This window comes from Mustela lutreola, chromosome 12 (assembly GCF_030435805.1).
Source record: "Mustela lutreola isolate mMusLut2 chromosome 12, mMusLut2.pri, whole genome shotgun sequence".
Taxonomy (NCBI): Eukaryota; Metazoa; Chordata; class Mammalia; order Carnivora; family Mustelidae; genus Mustela; species Mustela lutreola.
This window is the reverse complement of record NC_081301.1, coordinates 94,928,976-94,952,615: the sequence shown is the minus strand read 5'-3', so window position 1 is coordinate 94,952,615 and position 23,640 is coordinate 94,928,976. Positions and strand designations below refer to the sequence as shown.

The window sequence follows — 23,640 nt, the reverse complement described above, 5'->3', positions numbered from 1 at the left end:
TTGTTGGTCTGCTGACTCTTTCTTAATCCTGAGTTATTTCCATGTATGTTTTAAAATTTTTGACTGAACACTCATGTTTAGAGTAGTTTATTTGAGGGGATCGTGGATGGCAAAGGTCAAGAGTAAGTTCGTTCAAAAAGATTTTGTATTTGCTTCTTCCAAGCATCACAGGGTACTACTAGGAGAATACTTCCTTTTATTTTAATTTATTAGCTTAGGGTTTCTCAGATTATGCAGATGGTATAAAGAAATCTAAATTGAAAAGCTTATGGATACAAATTCTCAGAAGATACTTTTTCCCTAAGAGTCCAACTAAAACACACAACACTCCTTTTTTTCTTTTTCTAGTGGGTGAATTTTTCATAATCCATGAGAATGTATTTACTTGACGGTCCTGGCTTTATTCAGAGATGGTCTCACTTTTAACTCCTGGTCTTATGTAGGTCTTAAGGCTTGGCGCTTCTTTGTGTTGCTTTTAGATCTTAATTCCCTTGATTAGTGAAACTAATCCCCACCCCCTAACATGTTCCGCAGCCCAAACATCAGTTCTAAGTACACTCTGTCTTCAGTTCCTTAACTATTTTTAATCCCTTGCATTTCCCTTACTTTCTTGAGAACTTGAGAATTAAGACACAGGTCTTTTGTAGATGAAGATTTTTAATTTTTAAATTAAGATTCACAAAGGAATATTTTTAAATTCTTAAAAAGAGAATAAAATTCCTTTCTTAAAATAATTAGTTTAGGGGCGCCTGGGTGGCTCAGTGGTTTAAGCCTCTGCCTTCGGCTCAGGTCATGATCCCAGGGGCCTGGGATCGAGACCCGCATCGGGCTCTCTGCTCAGCAGGGAGCCTGCTTCTCCTCATCTCTCTCTCTGTCTGTCTCTCTGCCTATTTGTGATCTCTCTCTCTGTCAAATAAATAAATAAAATATTTTAAAATAATTAGTTTAGCTAATTTCTAACTCAAGTTTGGTATCACAAGTTTGGTATTGCACAAGAAATAAAAATATTTAAACTGAAATAAATTTTGGAATTTATAGGTTTAACGGAAATAATTCCAAATGTCCCATGAATGTAATGTGGGATAGGAAGTTAAGAAAACAGTTGTTTTAAAAGGACAAAAAAGATAATAATTAGCACCTAATGACTTACAAACATCAAATCTTCATTTCTGATTTTGTGAAACACCATTTGGTTCACATTATTGTGCCTCTGTAATGTTGGTGATGTGGGAACATCAGAAATGCCACTGGTTCTGAAGACTAGAAGGTTTGATTTATCTGTTACCAAAAAAAAAAAACAAAAAACAAACAAAAAAAAAAAAAAAAAAAAAAAACAGAAGAAAAGAAGCAATGAAAAAAATGTATATAACCAAAATACATTGAGGATATAAACTGCTCCAAAGAAGAAAATAAAATGTGTTCTATATATAAAAAACACTTAACAGCTTGTTAATGTTTTTAATAAACAGAAATTTATTTTAGAAATTTACTCACTGAACTTTGATATATTTTAACAAATTATTTCAAACTTTCAAAATTGTAATGATTCCCTCAACTAATACAATTTTTCATGAATAATTTAATAATAATTTTTAATAAATCTGTTACTTCAAGGATTTCCAATCTTACTATCTTTATTTTAAAAGCATAGAAATTAAAATTCTAAAAGAGTAGAAAGGTTTTACTTAGAAAAACATAGGAGAATCTGGTAGTGAAGTCTTTCACAGTTCAGTAAGTAGGTGATGGATTTTATACCATGCAGTTACCATTTCTTAAATGCCATTTCAGCATTATAGCATTTCAGGTCATGTCTAGACAACCTAAACCAAACTGAACAATCCTATCTGAGGATGCTCATATGAGACAATGAGACAAAATTCTGTTTTTCAAGCAGCTTCTTTTCTATTTCCTTTGAAAGCAATATACTAAAGATGCCTCCTACCATACACACAATCCATGACAAGCATTTTAAAACTAACAAGAAAATTATTTTACCTTTCAACTTTGGGGGACAACATTTAGTAAACTGGAAAATTATACTGTCTGAGCGAACAGTTTCCATCTGGTAGCAATTCAAAAGATCTTTAAGGTTACTGAAGTTCTTCTTGGTCCCACTGAGGTTGTATTCTCCATTTTCATTCTTTGTAATCAAACAGTGCTTATATTCAATGGCATTTTCTCGCTATGTAAGTTTAATTATAAAAGAAACAGAAGGCAAAATTACAATGGTCAAAACAGTAATTATTGTGACAAAAATGTTATCACAAAAACAGCCAACAGAACATTTAGACATTTGAACTCTGAATCTTAATGTAGTACTGGTATAGGGTGATAGGAGTGCCTGGTTCCTCAAAAAGGTATCTGATAATTACGTACCCTTACAATAAATGGCTTAATGGTCGATTTTCTCAAAAAGCAAGTAAGAAAGCAATGATAATTAACAATAATAATACTATCCTTAACAGTTTTGGGTCATTTACAAGATAAAATCTAAAACTATTTTACATCATAAGCCTTCCATGAGCTGGCTTCTGATGCCATCTCCAACTTCACCATCTACCATTGCCGACATACAACCTATGTTCCAGCTCTACTAAGAGAATTCAAAAATTTCAAGCAAATGCCATGTTGTTTCATGCCTTGATAAATGTACATGCTATCTCTTTACCTATGAATATACATCCTCTCCTTCTGAGCAGTGGACTTTTAGACATTTCTTAACAGCCAGTTCAAGTATCTTCTTTTCTGTGAGGTCCTCCTTAACGACCCTGACCTCACCTCACAAGCAGAGGTGATTACCCATTCATTGTGCCACTACTGTATCTACATAGCTACCTCTCATATGGCGATTTTAATATTCTTCAGCTTTTCAATGTCTGTTTTATGTACTATACAATGAACTTCCTCATCTATTTTTTGAGTTTCTTACTAGCATATTCAACCTCCATGGGACCATTTATTTTAAAAAAAAAAAAAGGGCAAAATACCTTAAGTCCTCTTTACCCTAAAAGTATTTGCTGGGGTGGGGAACCCGGGTCGCTCAGTCAGTTAAGCATCTGCCTTCCACTCAGGTTATGATCTCAGGTTCCTGGGATCAAAACCCACACTAGGTCCCCTGCTCAACAGGGAGTCTGCTTCTCCCTTTCATTCTGTCCCTCCCCATGTGCTCACTCTCTCTGTTTCAAACAAATAAATAAATAAAATCTTTTTAAAAAAGCACTTTCTTAATTGTAACCCTTTGTTATTGTCTATATTAAACAATTACAGTGATCAATTTAATACTTTTTAGGTGTATCTTCCTACTTTTTCCAAAAGATATATTTCTTAAAGCAAGATTGTATCATACACTCTCTAATATAACAGTCCTCATATTAGCCTAAGCAAATACAGTAAAAATAAAAAAAAATTTAGAATTGATAATTGAATATAATGGACTGTTATATTAAAAGATGCAATGAAATTAGGATAGATTATTAGTATTATACGATGCTAAACACACTGAGTAACCTACCTTTTGTATTTATGGACAATTAATCTATTCTATATGCTAAATATGAATGCATTTTCTAAAAGTTAAAATAACAACCAAATCCTCATGCTATACTTTGGAAAAGTAAGATAAATTTTGGAACCTGCTATAAAGTTTCTCAAGATTTATACCAAAAACTATGTTATAAGCGATAGTGCCTTTTTAAATATTTTGGGTAATAAACAATCTTAGAAAAGATCCAAAATTATCTGTATTAATAGTGTGGTTTTTTGTAGTATTATCTTTAAAACAAATATAATGTAGAACCTTATCCTGAATACTGGAAAATCACTAGTTAAAAATGCTCTGTTTGGGGACACCTGGGTGGCTCAGTGGGTTAAAGCCTCTGCCTTCGGCTCAGGTCGTGATCCCAGGGTCCTGGGATCGAGCCCCACATTGGGCTGTCTGCTCCGCGGAGAGCCTGCTTCCTCCTCTCTCTCTCTCTCTGCCTGCCTCTCTGCCTACTTGTGATCTCTGTCAAATAAATAAATAAAATCTTTAAAAAAAAAATGCTCTGTTTGTCATTGACCTATTTCACTCTAATCCTGTAACCACTATCAGTAAAAGCAAAATTTTCTTTTGATGCCTTTAGTCCTATGTGTCTTTGTAAAGATCTCCATTTTTGTGAAAAGAGACTTGAAGAGACTTGAAAAAATATGACACACTAGTAACATTCAAACATCAATAAATTCCAAATATAGACATTAAAAATAACTTTATATTTTTATAAAAAGTCTAGAAATTATATCTTATTTATTGATACAGAATCCCTAAGAGAAACTAAGCATTTTTATATTAGTTATCATATCCAGAGCTGTAATTCTGAGTATTAAAAAAAAGAAACAATGGTAGATCAACATGAAGGGGGAATTACACAGACTAAATAAAGATGTTACATTTTCCAGAGGAAGGGAATGGAATGGGAAATAAAATTTAAAAAAGAAAAATGTCACCATTAATGAGAAATACTAACCTCAACAGCAAAAGTCAGAAAATACTTATTAAAATCCTTAGGACTGCATCGAAGTACGTAGAGTCCAGTCTGATTACCTGCTTTCTTCAGTTTACTGATGGCAAAATCCATTCTAAAGGTAAAGAAATAACTTGAATGATAATGTAGCAAGTGCCATGACATTAAGACCAAAATGTCATCTAAGAGATCAAAAGTCAAATCTGAAAGTCTGAGAATTTTAAGTTTCCTCTACTTTATATGTTTATCAGTTATCTTACAAGGAAAAAGGAAAAACACTGAAGCACCAAGCTATTTTGCAATAAGTTCAAACCAATTCAACAGATTTTAAAAACAAATAAAAGGGATTATAAGACACACAAAATCACTAAGAACATTTCATTCATTTGAATTTTCTGCCTTCTAATTAAAAATTTAGTATTTTAAAAACCATATTTACTCCTACCATGCAAACAATATATTGTAAAACACTTGTGTCTTTTCTACATAGCAATTTTCGATATAGCAATAAAAATTCATATGGATTATTTTAATATTTAATATAATACCAAAGTATAATAGAAGATCTATGGCAGGTGACAAAAACTACTGATTTTCAAAATGTGCTATATGTTTTGTTGAAGTTGAACATCTTGAAATAAAAGTCAAATGTAATCTATAATAAAGCAAGAAAAATCTGTTTCATTCATCACTGTATTTCTCATACATAAACCAGAAACACATATCAGGTACCCAGTAATGTTCTATAAATAAATGAAAGAACGCTTGAATGAATGGATAAATAACACATGAAAGAATGAATGGTAGGAGTTTTTAGATTTTTTTTTTTTTTAATTTATTTGTCATAGAGAGAGAGGGAGAGAGAGAGAGTGAGCACAGACAGACAGAATGGCAGGCAGAGACAGAGGGAGAAGCAGGCTCCCTGCCGAGCAAGGAGCCTGATGTGGGACTCAATCCCAGGACGCTGGGATCATGACCTGAGCCGAAGGCAGCTTCTTAACCAACTGAGCCACCCAGGCGTCCCTGGTAGGAATTTTTAAATACTAACCACCTAAGTTATAGAATAATACTTATATAGAACAATAATACTTAAATAGAACTTAGACAGAACAATACTTATTAGGCAGATAAGAGGTAGAAGACAAAATCAAGTCTTAAACATCAGTCAGGATATGTTTTCAAATATTTAATTAAGGGTAGGTTAATGTCAAGACACAAGCTCACAAACTCAGACTACTTCTGCTTGAGTGTTTCAAGCCCAGTGCCAATCACTAAAGTACATAGTGGCTGAGAGATAACTAGTACTTGGGCAAAACAAATGTTATGCATGATAGTTGGCTTTATCTGGTATTAAAGTAAAGGTCTATAACTGTGAAGATCCATGTGGTAGCTAATAGCCGCACATTGCTATTTAAATATAGTTATTAAATTTAAAAATTCAGTTCCTCAGGGCACATGGGTGGCTTAGTCAGTTAAGCATCTGACTCTTGCCCTCAGCTCAGGTCTTGATCTCAGGTTTGTGAGTTTAAGCCTCACCCAGCAGGGAGCCTACTTTAAAAAATTAATAATAAATAAAAGAAATTAAAATTCAGTTTCCTCAGTTACACTAGTGGCTACTGCATTATACAGCAGAGAAATGAAACATCTTCATTTGCATCACTGCAGAAAGTACTACCTAGCAGGAGTCTCAGAAAGAGGGACATCATATACATCTTGTGTTCAAAACTTTCAGTAGAGGGAGCTGGATTATCCAAAAATAATAACAATTATCAAATTTTGCATTGTGTTTCCTCCACAGTATTTCAAAATTAATGAAGTATAAATTGGAGGATTTTTAAAAAAAATTAACACCCACGAATTACTTAAACACACCAATGCAACAAAATGTCAGACTTACAATTAAGTATTAGAGAGTCGCATACAGACAGTAAATGATATCCTAAATAATTCTAATTATTATGTAATCTAGTCGCAAACTTTTGTTTAAAAAAAAAAAAGAAATTTCAGCCACATAAGATAGTATTTTGGTTCCTCAACTCCTAAACCTACATGTACCATTTCATTATGTAAAATTCTGTTAGTATCTCATTTACTTTTTAAAAAATTTACTTTTAAAGTCAGTATTACTCACAAAATTGGGCCATGACAGTTGCTTTGTATATTTTCAAGGACCATTGGAGGTGCTACTTCTTTACAGAGGTAATGATGTGCATCTGCAGTTAATCTATAATAGCCATCAATTAATGACACAAAGGACAAAGCTTCTTTTAATGAGCTAAGTTCAATTTCCTAAACAAAGAAAAGAAAAGGAAATAATCAGTACCATTTGAAAGTCAACTGCATGTTACATATTAAAAATTCACTTCATGGTGCTCGCTTCGGCAGCACATATACTAAAAAAATTCACTTCATGTTGTTAGATTAATTCCCCAAATTAATTTTCTTCTAAATTGCTCAAATGTCTTTTGTGGCTCCCAAATTACCCAATCTGAATTGTAAGTTCTTGTGTATGATATTTAAGACCCTCTCAAATATGGGCTTATATATTTCCAGTTCACTTTTCACCCATAATTTTACTATATTTCCCATAATCCTATTAGACAAATATGTCAGTCATCTCAATGAGAAATCTATCTAGTCTGATACAAAAGTTGGTACTAATTAGAAATAATGAGCATTTATTTTTATATACCAAGTATACATGGCTAAGGTTAAAACATTCATGACGTAAGTTCAAAGGTATGTAGTCTAAATCAAATCATACATAGGTATCTTATGATTGTATCATACATACGTATGTGAGCATATAATCAGCCTAAAATGCAACATCTAATGGAAAAACACTTTATTTAATGAAAGAAGCAACTTCTCCTCAAATCAGGAGTAAGACAGAAAGTCCAATACTTAATGCATTGCATAGTAGTTAATTAACATAATCAGGCCACAGAAAGAAATATAAGAATAGAAATTGGAAACATGGAGGTAGAACAATCTCAATTTGGAGATTATATGATTGTATACTTGGGAAATACAAAAGAAGACCATTATAAAACTACTACAACACAAAGATTAATTCCTTAAGATAGTAGGATACAAAAAACAGCTTTCACATATGTAAAAAATAGTCAATTAGATTATATAATGAAAAAATAGCCTCATTTATACCAGTACATATACAAAGATAATATCTAATATTAAACTTCACCAAAAAATGAGCAAAATAATTTTTAAAATACTTCAAAACTCTATTGTTAAAATGTAACTTTTTATTTGAATATAGAGATTTACCATGTTATTGGGTAGGAAAATTCAACATCATGAAGTTGTAAAAATCCTCCCTAAACTAATTTTCTAATTTGTCACAATCCCAACAAAAATACCAATAGGTACTGGCAGGAAAAACAAGACAAATATGAGATTCAGAAAACCAGGGATCCAAGTAAAGACAGACAAGATAACTCCCAGGGTGATAAGAGTAGGATACCCAAAGATGACAGCTGTGAAGGTCAAAAGAGCTTCCAGTCCAGATGAGAGAGCAAAACCAGTGATCTCAAAGTGACTTTTCCAGGAAAGAAACAGAAGTCATATAATGTTTCACTATGTAAAACGATGTGTTGAGAAGTGAGCTACTTCAGAGTGCTCACTGGAAACAGAAAGAGATACAGAGAAAGGATACATACGAAGGAAAAAAGTTGAAGTAATGAATAATCCCCAGAAAAACAAAAACCTGTGTTAAGAATGGAAATGTGTTTACAGAATACTACTACTTGCCTCAGCAATGAACAAATATTTAGTCATAATGAGAACACAGAATACAGATTTATCCCAAAAGTATAATGAGAGAGTGTATGATGTATCAGAACTATAACAGAATTAACACAATTAGGCCATAAAAATAGGTACTAGGGATGCCTGGATGGCTCAGTTGATTAAGGGCCCAACTCTGGATTTTGGCTCAGGTCATGACCTCAAGGTTGTGAGACTGAGCCCCATGTCTGGCTCCGCACTGGGCATGGAGCCTGCTTAAGGTTTTCTCCCTCTCCCTCTGCCCCTCCCCATACCTGCTCAAGCTTTCTCTTTCTCTCTCTCTCTCTCAAAAAATTAAAAAAAAAAAAATTAAAAATAGGTACTAAAAAAGATACCATAAACAATGTTAAAAGACTGGGGAACTGTAAATCTGTACATCAAAGGATTAATATGCAATATATATATATTGAGAAAAAAAGCTATAGATCAATTAAAAACAGAAAAGAAAATGAGTCAAAGCATATGAAAAGATAATACACAATAAAGAGACACAAACAGTCGGTCTGTAAACACAGAGAAATTTCTCCAACTCAGGTTCTAATTAAGGAAATGAAATATTACATAGGATAGCAATTTTTGTCCCAAAATATTTAAAAATTGATAACATCCAAGGGCACTGCAATGAACATGGGGGTACAAATATCTCTTTGAGGTAGTGATTCTGTTTCCTTTGGATATATACCCAGAAGCAGAAGAGCTAAATCGCGATGCTAAATTTCATGAAATGTATTTTACCATATTTTTTTAAAAGAGAAAAAGAAAGACAAAGAAAAATGTCAGAGTAGAGTAAAAGGATGTTTTTTTTTTAAAGTGTAACTAATATATAACACTGGAAAAAGGAAATAATAAGCAAAAATTTATTTCTCATATCTAGCAATAATGTGTCAGAAAAATATATATTAAGAAAAGGTTCTGAATCCTATTAAGTGACAGAAAAAGGATAATATACCATGAATAAAACTCAGGAAGAAACATGATGCATCGATATGAATAAAACCATCAAGTTACTGAAATACAAGGACACCCAGATGGCTCCCAGTTTGTTAAGCGTCTGCCTTCGGCTCAGGTCGTGATCCCAGGACCCCTGGATCAAGCCCCGCACTGGGCTCCCTGCTCACGGGGAGCCTGTTTCTCCCTCTCCCTCTGCCTGCTGCTCTTTACTTGTGCTCGCTCGCTCTCTCTCTGTCAAATAAATAAATAAAATCTTAGAGGACAAAAGGTTACTGAAAACACAATACTTGGATACAAAGAGAAATATGATGTATCCCTTAAATAGAAAATGTAATATGGTAAATATACATTCTTCCCAAATTAATCTTTATAGGGATTCTAACAAAATGTAAATACAATACTTTGAGGAACTTCAGGACTACTCAACAAACAGCACTGTCACAGTGATGGGCTTAAGTTGTCAAATCATGCATTTGGTTTTATACAGGTCCTATCACTTAACTAATACTGTGAACTTGGAAAGTTACTTAACCTCTCTATGTTGTAGACTTAAAAATATAGCCAAGAGGTCCAAATACCATCCCATAAAGAAGTTCCTTACGTTACTACCCCATGTCCACATAAGTATCAATAAATTCTTCTAGACATACTTACTCTTTTATAAATACCACATTTACAGAATGAAGGCATATCCTGTTTCAGTGCAATTCATTTAGTGCATTTCTCAGATACTGCCCTTTTTAAAAACAAACACACACACTGAAGGTTTGAGGAAACACTGCATCAAAAGCAAGTCTATCAGTGCCACTTTTCCTATAGCATTTGCTCATACATCTTGGAGATGAACAATGAGACTAATGTTTTCATGCCTACTAACATAACATCCATTCAGCAGCCTGTGATCAAGGAGTCATTTTAGTATTCAAGTCTTATTATTTAAGAAATACATTTCTTAAGGCTATTGCTGCCATAGATGGTGATTCCTCTGTATGATCTGAGCCATCAAGTGAAAACCTTCCAGAAAGGAGTCAACATTCCAGATGACAGTTAGAATATTTGTGATTCAAGGGAAGAGGTCAAAATATCAACATGAAGAGCTATTTGGAAGAAGTTGACTCCAACCTTCACAGATGACTTTGAGGTGTTCAAGACTTCAGGGGAAGAAATAATTGCAGCAGTGGTGGAAATAGCAAAAGAATTAAAAGTGGAGCTGAAAATGTGGGACACATGGGTGGCTCAATCAGCTGAGCCTCTGAGTCGTAATTTCAGCTCAGGTCATGATCTCATGGGTCCTGGGATTGAGCCCCACATCAGGCTCTGTGCTTGGTGAGGAGCCTGCTTGCATTCTCTGCCTCTCTTTCTCCCCTACCCCTGACTGCATATGTGAGCTCTAGTTCTCTTTCTCTCCCTCTCTCTCAAATAAATAAATAAAATATTTTTAAAAATAAATAAATAATTTGAACGTGGCTGCAATCTCCTGATATAACTTCAATGGATAAGGAGCTGCTACCTATGGATGAGCAAAGAAAGTGTTTGTTTTTTTTTTTAAATGGAACCTCCTTGTGGTGAAAATGTGAAGATTATTGAAATAGTAAGAAAGGATTTAGAATATTACCTCAACTTAGTTGAAAGAGCAGCAACTTGGTTTGAGAGGATGGACTCCAGTTTTGAAAGAAATTCTACTGTGGGTAAAAAGCTATCAAGCAAAAAGACCTCAACGTGAGGAAAGAATCTATCAAAATCCTAGAGGACATCACAGGCAATAACCTCTTCGACGTCGGCCTTAGCAACTTCTTTCAAGATATGTCTCCAAAGGCAAAGGAAACAAAAGCAAAAATGAACTTTTGGGACTTCATCAAGATCAAAAGCTTCTGCACAGCAAAGGAAACAATCAACAAAACAAAGAGGCAACCCATGGAATGGGAGAAGATACTCACAAATGACACTACCGACAAAGGGCTGATATCCAAGATCTATAAAGAACTCCTCATACTCAACATACACAAAACAGATAATCATGTCAAAAAATGGGCAGACGACATGAACAGACACTTCTCCAAAGAAGACATACAAATGGCTGACAGACACATGAGAAAATGTTCATCATCATTATCCATAAGGGAGATTCAAATCAAAACCACATTGGTACCAACTTACACCAGTTAGAATGGCCAAAATTAACAAGACAGTAAACAAGTGTTGGAAAGGATGTGGAGAAAGAGGAACCCTGGCTTAGAACCCTCTTATACTATTGGTGGGAATGCAAGTTAGTGCAGCCACTTTGGAAAACAGTGTGAAGATTCTTTAAAAAATTAAAAATAGAGCTACCCTATGACTCTGCAATTGCACTACTGGGTATTTACCCAAAAGATACAGATGAAGTGAAAAGAAGGGCCATTTGTACCCCAATTTTCATAGCAGCAATGGCCAAGTTTGCCAAACTGTGGAAAGAACCAAGATGCCCTTCAACAGATGAATGGATAAGGAAGATGTGGTCCATATATACTATGGAGTATTATGTCTCCATCAGAAAGGATGAATACCCAACTTCTGTATCAACATGGATGGGACTGGAAGAGATTATGCTGAGTGAAATAAGTCAAGCAGAGAGAGTCAATTATCATATAGCTTCAATTACTTGTGGAGCATAAGGAATAACATGGAAGACATTGAGAGATGGAGAGGAGAAGTGAGTTGGGGGAAACTGGAGGGGGAGACAAACCATGAGAGACTGTGGACTCTGAGAAACAAACTGAGGGTTTTGGAGGGGAGAGGGTGAGGGGGCTAGATAGTGAGTATTATGGAGGGCACGTATTGTATGGAGCACTGGGTATGGTGCATAAACAATGAATTTGGGACACTGAAAAAAATAAAATTAAATTAAAAAGCTATCAAGCAGCACTACATGCTACAGAGAAATCACTTGTCAATGGAAGAGTCAGCTGGGCAAACTTCATTGTTACCTTATTTTAAGTAAATGCCATAGCCTACCCCAACCTTTAGCAAACAGCACCTTGATCAGTTAGCAGCCATTAACACTGAGACAAGATCCTCCATCAGCAAAAATATTATAACTGTCTGAAAGCTCAGATGATGGTCAGCATTTCTTAGCAATAAAGTATTTTTAATTAAGGCATGTACATTTTTTTCAGATTTAATGCTACTGCATATTAATAGACTACAGTTTGGTGTAGACATAACTTTTATATGCACTAGGAAACCAAAAAAAAAAAAAAAAAATCATTTGACTCACTTTATTGTGGTATTTGTTTTATTGTGGTGGCCCAGAAATGAATCCACCATATCTCCAGGGTATGCTTATAAGTATTTAGGTGTATTTATACAATACACATGTGTAGTTTTGATATGTACAGAATAAATATTTCTTCTCTTAATTCCACATTGTGGTTGAAAGTTATTAATCATCCTTCCACTGATCCATAAAATACAGATCAAGCTCTTTCTAAAGTGGGGCCTAGAGTATTATGCAAGGTGCAGAGGGTAAAAACGCATAGCCCAAAATGACCCTTACACTGAAGAAGCTCATAGCCTAGTAGGTAGTGGTTGTACACTATTTACAAATTTTTACCTAAGAACAGTTAAGTATGCTGACTAAAGTGAATTACAAGTTAGTTATAATTTTAGTAAATATAACCATAGAATAGAGAGATAGCATACAAATACTGAAATTAAACGAACAAATAACATTAATGTGACATTTCAGCCAGGAGGTCAAAAAACATCGGAGTTAAAAAGAAAAAAAGAGTCACGTAAGTAAGCCAGTTTAAGAGATTATAAAGGAATTTACTTCTTCCCTTTCAATTACAGTAAGTGGGATTTCTAATTACATTTATCATGGCAAACACTGTGCAAAGTATAGAATTGTCAAATCATGACGCAGTACATCTGAAACTAAAATCACATTGTATTTGACATTAAAAAAATTAAAAAATATGTGGGTTTTCCAGAGCTAATCAAAAAGAGAAATAATTAATCTTTTATTTTTTTTCTTTTTTTTTTCATTTATTTATTTTCAGCATAACAGCATCATTATTTTTTCACCACACCCAGTGCTCCATGCAATCTGTGCCCTCTATAATATCCACCACCTGGTACCCCAACCTCCCACACCCCCGCCACTTCAAACCCCTCAGATTGTTTTTCAGAGTCCATAGTCTCTCATGATTAACCTCCCCTTCCAATTTACCCCAACCCCCTTCTCTCTAACTCCCCATGTCCTCCATGCTTTTTGTTACGCTCCACAAATAAGTGAAACCATATGATAATTGACTCTCTCTGCTTGACTTATTTCACTCAGCATAATCTCTTCCAGTCCCATCTATGTTGCTACAAAAGTTGGGTTATTCGTTCTTTCTGATAGAGGCATAATACTCCATAGTGTATATGGACCACATCTTCCTTATCCATTCATTTGTTGAAGAGCATCTTGGTTCTTTCCACAGTTTGGCAACCGTGGCCATTGCTGCTATAAACATTGGGGTACAGATGGCCCTTCTTTTCACTACATCTGTATCTTTGGGGTAAATACCCAGGAGTGCAATGGCAGGGTCATAGGGAAGTTCTATTTTTAATTTCTTGAGGAATACACCATACACAAAGATAAACTCAAAATGGATAAAAGACCTCAATGTGAGACAGGAATCCATCAGAATCCTAGAGGAGAACATAGGCAGTCATCTCTTTGATATCAGCCACAGCAACTTCTTTCAAGATATGTCTCCAAAGGCAAAGGAAACAAAAGCGAAAATAAACTTTTGGGACTTCATCAAAATCAAAAGCTTCTGCACAGCAAAGGAAACAGTCAGAAAACAAAGAGGCAACCCTTGGAATGGGAGAAGATATTTGCAAATGACAGTACAGACAAAAGTTTGATATCCAGGATCTATAATGAACTCCTCAAACTCAACACACACAAAACAGACAATCATATCAAAAAATGGGCAGAAGATATGGACAGACACTTCTCCAATAAAGACATACAAATGGCTATCAGACACATGAAAAAATGTTCATCATCACTAGCCATCAGGGAGATTCAAATTAAAACCACATTGAGATATCACCTTACACCAGTTAGAATGGCCAAAATTAGCAAGACAGGAAACAACATGTGTGGGAGAGGATGTGGAGAAAGGGGAACCCTCTTACACTGTTGGTGGGAATGCAAGCTGGTGCAGCCTCTTTGGAGAACAGTGTGGAGATTCCTCAAGAAATTAATCTTTTAGAACCAATCATGTGTTTTAGCTTGGGTAGGGCTAACTTGGGATTGGTTTACACTGTTACGTGAATCCCAGAAAGCATTGTTTTAATTTTTCTCTTTTAATTAGGCAGTATTAGTGGAATTATGCACATCCCTACTGGAAAAAAAAAAGAAAAGAAAAAGAATATAGTCCAGAGTGAGCATTACAACAGGGAATTAGCACAATCCAGAGTAATGGGGCTTCCGGGGGAATGACTGTTGCCTTGCTAATCATAAAAATGAATGAAAAATACATTAATGTTTAAGAAACTCTGGGAATATAGTATTGGTAGCGATACAAGAAGAGCTAGATGTGACCAAAACCTTACTAAACTGATAATTTATGTTTAGAGCTATATTTAAAACTATAATCAGAATTCCTAGGAGAAAATAACTTTAGTATTAAAATTTTCTGACAACAAGCATAATCATTATTTGGTTATAAAGTAAACTTACCAGATTTTTACCATCTTGCTTATGTATAGTTACAATTCTACTTTCATTTGAGCCTTCTTGGCTTGCTTGCTTAATAGTAACATCAATAATATCAGGGAAGTCACAATATAACTGTAAATCCTATAATTAAGAGCATTTGAAATTAAAAACAGGTAAAACTAAGGGAGCCATTTTAAAACAAGAAGGACATAACAACATGCATTCCAAATTCTTTAAACTAAAAAAAGTATTGATAGTAACTAAATGGGATTCTCTCCCTCAATAATCCAACCCTAAGACTTAACCATATCTTGCTTTGACTTAAAAATGAGAGCATTAAAGGTACCAGGAATCTAATTATGTTACAGTTCCCTTCAATCCAATCAATGTCAATAGGAACCATTGTCAGAAAACTGTAAGTTTAATCACCAAAGGAGAAAGGTAAAGGTAAATGTCTAATAATCTAAGAACAACAGAGATATGTACAAACTTAAAACTTAGAGTACAGACCTTAAAAAAATGAATGCATCATCATAAAATCAATTAAAATTAACTTTTTCCAATTAAATTTTATGATTATGCCCATTACCAGTAACAGCAAAATTTTAAAGAGGCAAAACTACCTTAAAAATCACTTTTAGAATTCAAGCCTTTTCGAAAACTATAAGAAAACCATTAGTAATATTTGTCATTTAAAAAACTAAATAAAAAACCATTTAAGAACAACGAGAAAAGAATTATAGATATGACCTTGATAGTTTCACACTACTAAAAACTTCCTCTTCTATCAATGAGAGAAGAGAATTGCAAGACCATGTTTCCAATGAGTAAAATTACTCTGCTTCTATTGCCATTCACTTAAATTAACAAAGAATGAGAACGTATCATTAAGGATTACCTGTTCTGTCAGTGTCTCACTTTCTTTATGTTTCCCTCTTGACCACTGAATTCCACCGTTTCCAGTTATTATAATGGTTGCAAAAATCTCCTCACCTGAAGGACCTCTTCCAGGTTCTTTTACTTCAAATTGCTCTGTGTAGAAGGCTGACTGAAGAGTTTCCAGATTTATAAGATACTTAAGTTTCAAGTTTCTGGCAGTGGCTTTGCAATGGCTGAACTGCTCAATAAATCTGCGAAATCTGTACCTTATTCGTTTCCTTGTCAAAATATGATAGTCTTGGATCTTTGCTCGAACACATTTTGGTAAGAATGTCTTGTAGCTGGGGATAAAGAGCACACACAGAAAAACAAAACAAATTGGAAGATAAATCTAAAACGACACTGGGAGAGAAACTACCACCTTTCTCCACGACTGGTAACTGCTACCACACAGTGGTCAAGCGGAGAAAGGTGACACAGCCACCATGTGTACAATATTAAGTTGTTTTTTTTTTTTTAAGGATTTTATTTATTTATTTGACAGATAGAGATCACAAGCAGGCAAAGAGGCAGGCAGAGAGAGAGGAGGAAGCGGGCTCCCCACCGAGGAGAGAGCCCGATGTGGGGCTCAATCCCAGGACCCTGGGATCATGACCTGAGCTGAAGGCAAAGGCTTCAACCCACTGAGCCACTCAGGCGCCCCTAATATTAAGGTTTTAACTGATGATGTGAATACATATAAAAATTCTCTGAGTCACCATAAATGTTTAGAATAGGATATGTTAATTTTCTTCCCCTAATGAAATGAAGACTTAGTCTAGTTAATAATGGAGTCTCTAAAAATTTGTTTTCTCTGATTATCTTATACCTTATTATTATTATTATACCTTATAAGATATCTTATATCTTATATTTTGGCACCATGTTGCAATATTTCCTATGATGCTGTACACCAAAATTTATCTGAATTCTGGAAATTGCTACATTTTGTTGTTCATTATGCAAACATACTTCTTTTGTATATACTATTTTCTAGACCCTTTTCAATAACTCTTAATAATTCCTTTGCCTTCAAAACAATTCTACTTAGAAATGTTCTGATGCTTCTGTAATTTTGTGTCTATATAAAATACCCTAAAGAAGAGAGATGATGACTTTCCTCCTACTCAAATATCTGACAAATGAAGACCATTTTATTTCTGAAGATGCAACTGCATTAAATTTCCATGCCTTCACCTATGCTAATCCTTCCCATCACCATCTCCTACCTGGTTGGTTCTAACTCATTCCAAAAGTCTCAGCTCAAGCATCATCAAATCCAGACAACCTTTCTCTAGGACTACATTACATACTACTCCCCACTGTCAGACAGCATTCTGTGCACCACCACTCCATGAGATCACTTCTCACTCTATTCTGTATGTGACTAGTTATAGCTAGTGCTCCAGCTGTCTCATGCTGAGAGCTTACAGTGTAAGACTATTGAGTTGATTGCTAAAGAGCTATCATTAAAATTTAAGTTCTATGGTTACAATTATAGTAAAAATATAGGGAATACTCAAAATGTATCACTTTCTAATTATTTTACATTTTAAATTTTTACACTTTATTACTACCTATGCGTTTGAGGTTATTTACATCACTCGTACATGAGTGATGTAAAAGATTTGCTATTGCTCATCTCTTCCCAATTCTACATCAGGCACATCAGGTTGATACCCTGAAACTGGCCATATGCAGGATTTATACCATGGATATCAGCAAAGATGGCAAACCAATCACACCTTTGGGGTTTGGGTTTTTTTGAGAACTGGTTGTTATGCATTTACTAGCATACCATGGCTTCTTCCCTCCCCTACTCTCCCTGAACCTGGCTGAGGAACATTCAGCTTTGTACCCAGGCAGCAGAGGGGCTGGAGAGTCATTTGATAAGGCAGACACAGCAGCATAAATTCATCACCACCAATTTCAAACATGCTTTCAACACGACCAATTTTACAACACTTCTCTGTTCAACTAATTCTCCCAAGTTCCACAATATGTCAAACCCTCTCCAATCTTCTCAAACTGCCTACCTTTCTTCCGCCTCAAACCTCAGCTGTATTCCTCCTTATGTTCACCACATGACTTCATCTCTTTCTTAGGGAGGAAAAAAAGCTTCTCTGAGCAGAGTTCCCTCAACATTCCACTAGCAAATCCACATTCATGTGCACTCATTCCCTCCTCCTCCCCATCTGTTCCAACAAATGTTACCAGCAAGGTAACGCCACTTCCTGGACACGTATTTACCTATAGCCTCTTTCTTCCTCTAATATACATTTACTCTGGGGACTTTTACTCTTATTTCTCTTCGAGCCACAAAAGACTAATGTTCATTCCAACTTAAAATGTAAAATTTCTTTGTCCTGCATATCCCCCTCAGCTACAGCTTATCTGGCCTAATTTTGAAAGAGTTTATACAGTCATTTCTACTTACTCTTCAATTCACTCCAGTCTAGCTTCTACTCCATCATTCCATAGAAAATGCTTTTGTTAAAAATCAAGAAAAACTTTCATGTTGTTTAAACCAAATTCCCATATTCATCTACCTTGCCATTCTTCCTCGGCATCCAACATTGCTGATCATTCTCTCCTTCAGCTTTCTCCCCTCAGCTTTCCTCACTTTATTCCTATCTCTTGGGATACTTCTCAATCTCCTTTTTACCTTCACTCCTACCTAGTGATTAATGTTGAAGTTCCTCAGGATTTAAGACCCTCTTCTCTTCTTATTTAAACTAACTCTCTCTAGATTCTCTATATGCAAATGACTCTGATACCTGTCTTTAGCAATGACCTCTCAACTCCACACTCCTATCTTCTGTAGGCAAGTCATTCGATCATTTAATTTAAATGTCTCAAAATCTCCTTAAACAATACGTCAAACCCAACTCATAAGTCCTACTGATGTTCTCCCCTAAAAGATCCTCTTACAGCATTTCCTATCTAGTAAATAGCACTGCAATTCACCCAAGACCTGGGAATAATCCTTGATGCGGCCTTCTCCTTTGACTCCTATTATTCCATTCATCAGCATGTTCCCATGAGTTCCCCTCCTAAATACTTCTCTTAGTTACCCATTTTTCTCATTACGAACTCATTACTAACCACATTGCCTGGAAGAAAATATTGCAATGGTTTTTGTCTCTGAAAAAATAGCATTTCCATCTACTCTGCCATTGTCTGACTTTTTTTTCTACACTGGACTCATGGGGATCTTTCAGAATCACAAATCTAATCATTTCACCATTGCTTAATACCCTTCTATGGTTTCTGAGTGCTCATAACCTTGTCAACATGGTTCTAAGGTTCTGTAGGTTCTGATCTAGTCCCTGCTTTGTCCCTCCTAACTCTTCGGGGTCTAGCCATACTGATTTTCTTCACTCTCCCTTCTGCTACAAGGCCTTTTCCATGAGTCTCTACACACTCCATCACTCCCCTCACTCTGTCATCAAATTCTACTCTTTTTTTTTTTTCAGATATTACAAGTCACACTTTTGTTCCTAACAATTATATATTTCTAAATAAATAGATATATGAAATCTAAAAAGTCTAGATAGCATAGAGGAGAGCCTCAGGAAGTTTAGAATAAACACTGAAAAGACTTAAAAAATAGAATCAGAATACAAATGACTCTTGCTAAACTACTTCTGTCAAAAACATTAGTTACCAAGAGACTTACTAAATCCGAATACAATTTATATAAACATTTTTCAAAAATGCAAAATAAATAATCACCAATGGCTACTTTTTAATAAGGTGTATTTGGATATAAAAAGAGTAATTTAAAATAACAACAGAAAACAAAGTTTCCACATTGATGCCTGGCATAAAGGACCAGAAATGCTTCCTTTGGGAATACCATAGGCATGTGTGGTTCTTGAACATGGTGAATCCACTTCAGCATCATGCTTTCAGAACCAGACTTGTTAGAAACACAAAATTTTTCCAAGAGAAAGGTTAACTCTTGAAGCATAAAACATTTTTTTTCATGCTTTTCTTATTTGAGTTTTTAAAGAATGCTAAAATTGAGGTTCCAAAAGGTTCTGAAATTGAGTTTTGGCTTAGAAACTGTATATTATTTTTTACACTATAAAATGAAATCTGCAGCTTATTATTAGAGTAGGCCATTAGAAACTCCATTATTATTTACTTAGTTTTTTAGAAAGGGAGTCCAGTGAGATGAGGTGAGTAGCTCAGTAGCTATATAAGTGGCCTTGGTCCTGGCCTAATGTTTACAAATTCAGCAGTTTCCTTAACACTCTTTGCATTTTCCAGTTCTCTTCTTCCCACCCGTTAGCAGACAGGATTTTAAAGAGCACATGAAGAATGAAAACGCAAAAATGTTATACTTTCCTTCACTTTCTATGCTCTAATACCTAAGCCATAATATTTAATTAGGAAGTGTCATATAGAAAAGTATCTAATGCATACACATGCACAAAAAGGTGTCCACCCACACCCACAAACACAGCTAACACATAGGCACACAAAGATGCACTTTACATGCATTTTTCTAAAGTCGGGGGAGGAATATGTATTTAATTATGCTAATCAGATATCCATATCCTACAGGGATTTTCTGGGAACAAAACAGTGTATTTCATTCTGCCAACAACTAATCATTCATCTATTCTCCCATCAATCTTGAATATTTTAACACTGAGTGGAGTTTCTTGATTATTTCTCAAAAATAAGCATTAAATGTGAATTTAGAAAACATCAGTTGAATTAAATTATTAAAAAAGGCAAGCAAGGCAGGCATATTTACTTCAGGAGAATTTATTCATCTAATATCAAATTGTCATGGCACAAGAAACAAAAAATAAATTACTTCAAAATCTAAACTTCTGTATTATGAATGACACTTTTAAGAAAGTGAAAAAACAATCCAAAGAATGGGGAATATATTTGCAAATTAGAAATATAGTAACTTTCATCTGAAGACTTGTATCCAAAATATGTAAAGAACCCTTACAATTTAATAACAAAAAATCGTGAGTTGTTCATTTTAAATGAGTGAACTTGGCCTAACAGGTATCTGATAATAACAAGAATACCTAAAACCAAAGAGGAAACAGAAAATGATACCCTGCAGTGTGGGTATGTAACTGTTTTTAAGGCACTTAGCAAAGGAGTAACTGAAATGAGTTACTGAGAGAAGGATTTCAAGAAATACAGAGAGTTTTAACCAGATTCATAATATCCTCAAACTTCTAATCCTAAGTATGCAATATGTAAAACATATATTTAATCTTCAAACTTAAAAAAAAAACTCAAAGAACTCTTATAATAATCATATACACCTTTAAAAACAGCAAAAGTCTTACAGCCATTAAAGCTGGGTTGTAGAAGAAGTATTTCAAAAAATCCTGTTAGGCAAGACAAAATTCAATATGCACAAGAGTAATTTGGAGAATGTGGAGTGTGAAGCACTTATAAAAGAATCTGCTGGATCAGTTATGACATGAAAAGATCTAAGGATCTAATATAAAACATGGTGACTGATAAGACTATACTGTAGACCTGAAATTTGCTAAGAGGAGTGTATAAATGTTCTCACCAAAAAAAAAAAACAAAAAAACGGTAAGTAGGAAAGATAAATATGCGAGGCGATGGATGTGTTAATGAAGTAGATGGGGGAGTGCTTTCACTGTGTATACATAGAGCAAACCACCAGGAAGTACACTTCCAATCACCTCCCAATTTTATATGGCACTGACACTTCAATAAAGTGTAAAATTTTTAGGAAAATTCCCAGGAGAACTTGTGAAGATTTGTATAGGTGGGCTTTTCCCTCAGATTTACTGAATCCAAATTCTTGGGTAGCACTCAGAAATATTCAATCTTAGCAGGCACTTCGTGTGATACTAAATTCAAGTAAACTATGGGCCAATATTCGAGAAATACCGCTTCAGAATTATTTGAGACAAAACAGACAATTTGAGAATTTGCTATCAGAAATTATGCCTCCTGGTGCTCTTTTCACTCCCCTAACTTTGCTTACCCTTTTTAGAATAAATGGATCAAAAAATTAATAGGTATCAAACGTCTATGATATTTCTGCAGTACTCCAACTTTCAATATTTTTTTAACTCTAAGATAAATCAGTACTGAGGGCATAATGTACAATATGATCACTATAACACCACTATAGGGTATACACGCAAGTTTTTAACCAGTAGATCCTAACAGTTCTCATCATAAGGAAAAAAATTTCTTTTTCTTTCTCTTTTTTATGTACCTATATGAGATAATGGATATTAACTAAACTTATTTTGGTAATTATTTCACAGATATACGTAAGTCAAATTATGATGATGTACACCTTAAACTTACAAGTGCTAAATGACAATTATATCTCAATAAAACTAGAAGAAAAAAAGAAAAAATAAATTTGTCTCACAAAGTATGTGTTGTACACAAGGAAGAAAAGTTACCCATGTGACTTTTAATTATAAAATTGGAAAGATTTGACACAGAAAATGCAATTAATTATAGAAAAACTCTAACTGTTCACGTTTATGCATATGGATTTGCATAAGGAAACTACCTGATAGAGCTATAGATGTCCAATGGGGTCTGATCTTTCTCTTTGGCTAGTCTCATCATATCTAACACAGCCATTCCAAGACATTCTTCTTGTGTTTCATGAGTCACAGGTATTTTTATCCATCCATGTAAAAAATCATGCCGCCACTACAGGAAAAAAATTTAAAAGGAAATATCTCTTAAATTTCACTATCACATTTAAATCTATTATATTGTAACCTATAATTTCTAGAATATATGCATTTAAAAAGAATGTCAACTCCTTCACTGATTTTCATTTTGCCATAAAATTTCAGTGTAACTTTTTTTATCAATGGAAACTGAATACAGTACATATGATGTCAACCTATTTCCCTACTTGTATCTCTAAATTATATCTTCTACATAAAAATCACAAAATGAGATAAAAATATCTAATTAAGATAGATATTAGTTAATTAAATAAGTAGGGATATAGGGAACAGAAGACACAAAAAGAGTCCGAAAAAAAGCTTATAACTTTATCATTATATATAAAAATGAAGAAAAAGAAAAACAAGAAATTATAAGATTTTGGTCTAGATAATTTGGAAATGAGATTGAACATATAATGGTAGAAAAGAAAGTCAAAACATAAAAACCACCAATATTCTAAAAACATAGCAATTTTTTTGATAAGAAAGGTATGAACTAAAATATTAGCTGAAATAGCAATATTTATCCAAGGTTTTATTAGTTTTGTAAAAGATTTTATTTATTTATTTGAGAGAGAGAGAAAAAACACAAGCTGGGGGCAAAAGGTAGAGGGAGAAAGAGAAATAAACTTCCTGCTGAGCAGGGAGCATGACAACTTAGGGCTCAATTCCCAGGACTCTGAGATCATGACCTGAGCCCAAGGCAGACGCTTAACAGACTGAGCCACTCAGGCACCCCTTAAACAAGGTTTTAAACTGGGTAAGAGAAATACAGGATCACTCTCTTTATTTCGTGTATATATCTCCTTCCTTTTAATGTGATAACTTGTCTCATGAAATTAAAGTTTAACACAAATTCTTAAAAAATAATTTGATTAAAAAGAAAATAGGGGTGGTTCAGTGGGTTAAGCTTCTCCCTTCAGCTCAGGTCATGACCTCAGGGTCCTGGGATCGAGACCCATGCCTGCTCAGTAGGTAGTCTGCTTCTCTTTCTCCCTCTACCCACCCCCTGCTCATGCTCTCTCTCAGATAAATAAAATCTTTTAAA

At 34.5% G+C, this 23,640-nt stretch overlaps 1 protein-coding gene across 1 annotated transcript in view; it reads right to left on the bottom strand.

Annotated features, from left to right (window-relative positions):
- Positions 1-23,640, bottom strand: part of JAK2 (Janus kinase 2) — a 140,076-nt gene that overhangs the window by 37,050 nt on the left and 79,386 nt on the right. The window contains exons 6-12 of the mRNA XM_059143324.1: positions 22,421-22,566; positions 15,851-16,172; positions 14,974-15,093; positions 6,631-6,788; positions 4,503-4,614; positions 1,996-2,182; positions 1,151-1,278 (exon numbers count right to left, since the gene is read on the bottom strand). Of these exons, the coding sequence (XP_058999307.1) occupies positions 1,151-1,278; positions 1,996-2,182; positions 4,503-4,614; positions 6,631-6,788; positions 14,974-15,093; positions 15,851-16,172; positions 22,421-22,566 (1,173 nt within the window). The remainder of the gene's footprint in view (positions 1-1,150; positions 1,279-1,995; positions 2,183-4,502; positions 4,615-6,630; positions 6,789-14,973; positions 15,094-15,850; positions 16,173-22,420; positions 22,567-23,640) is intronic.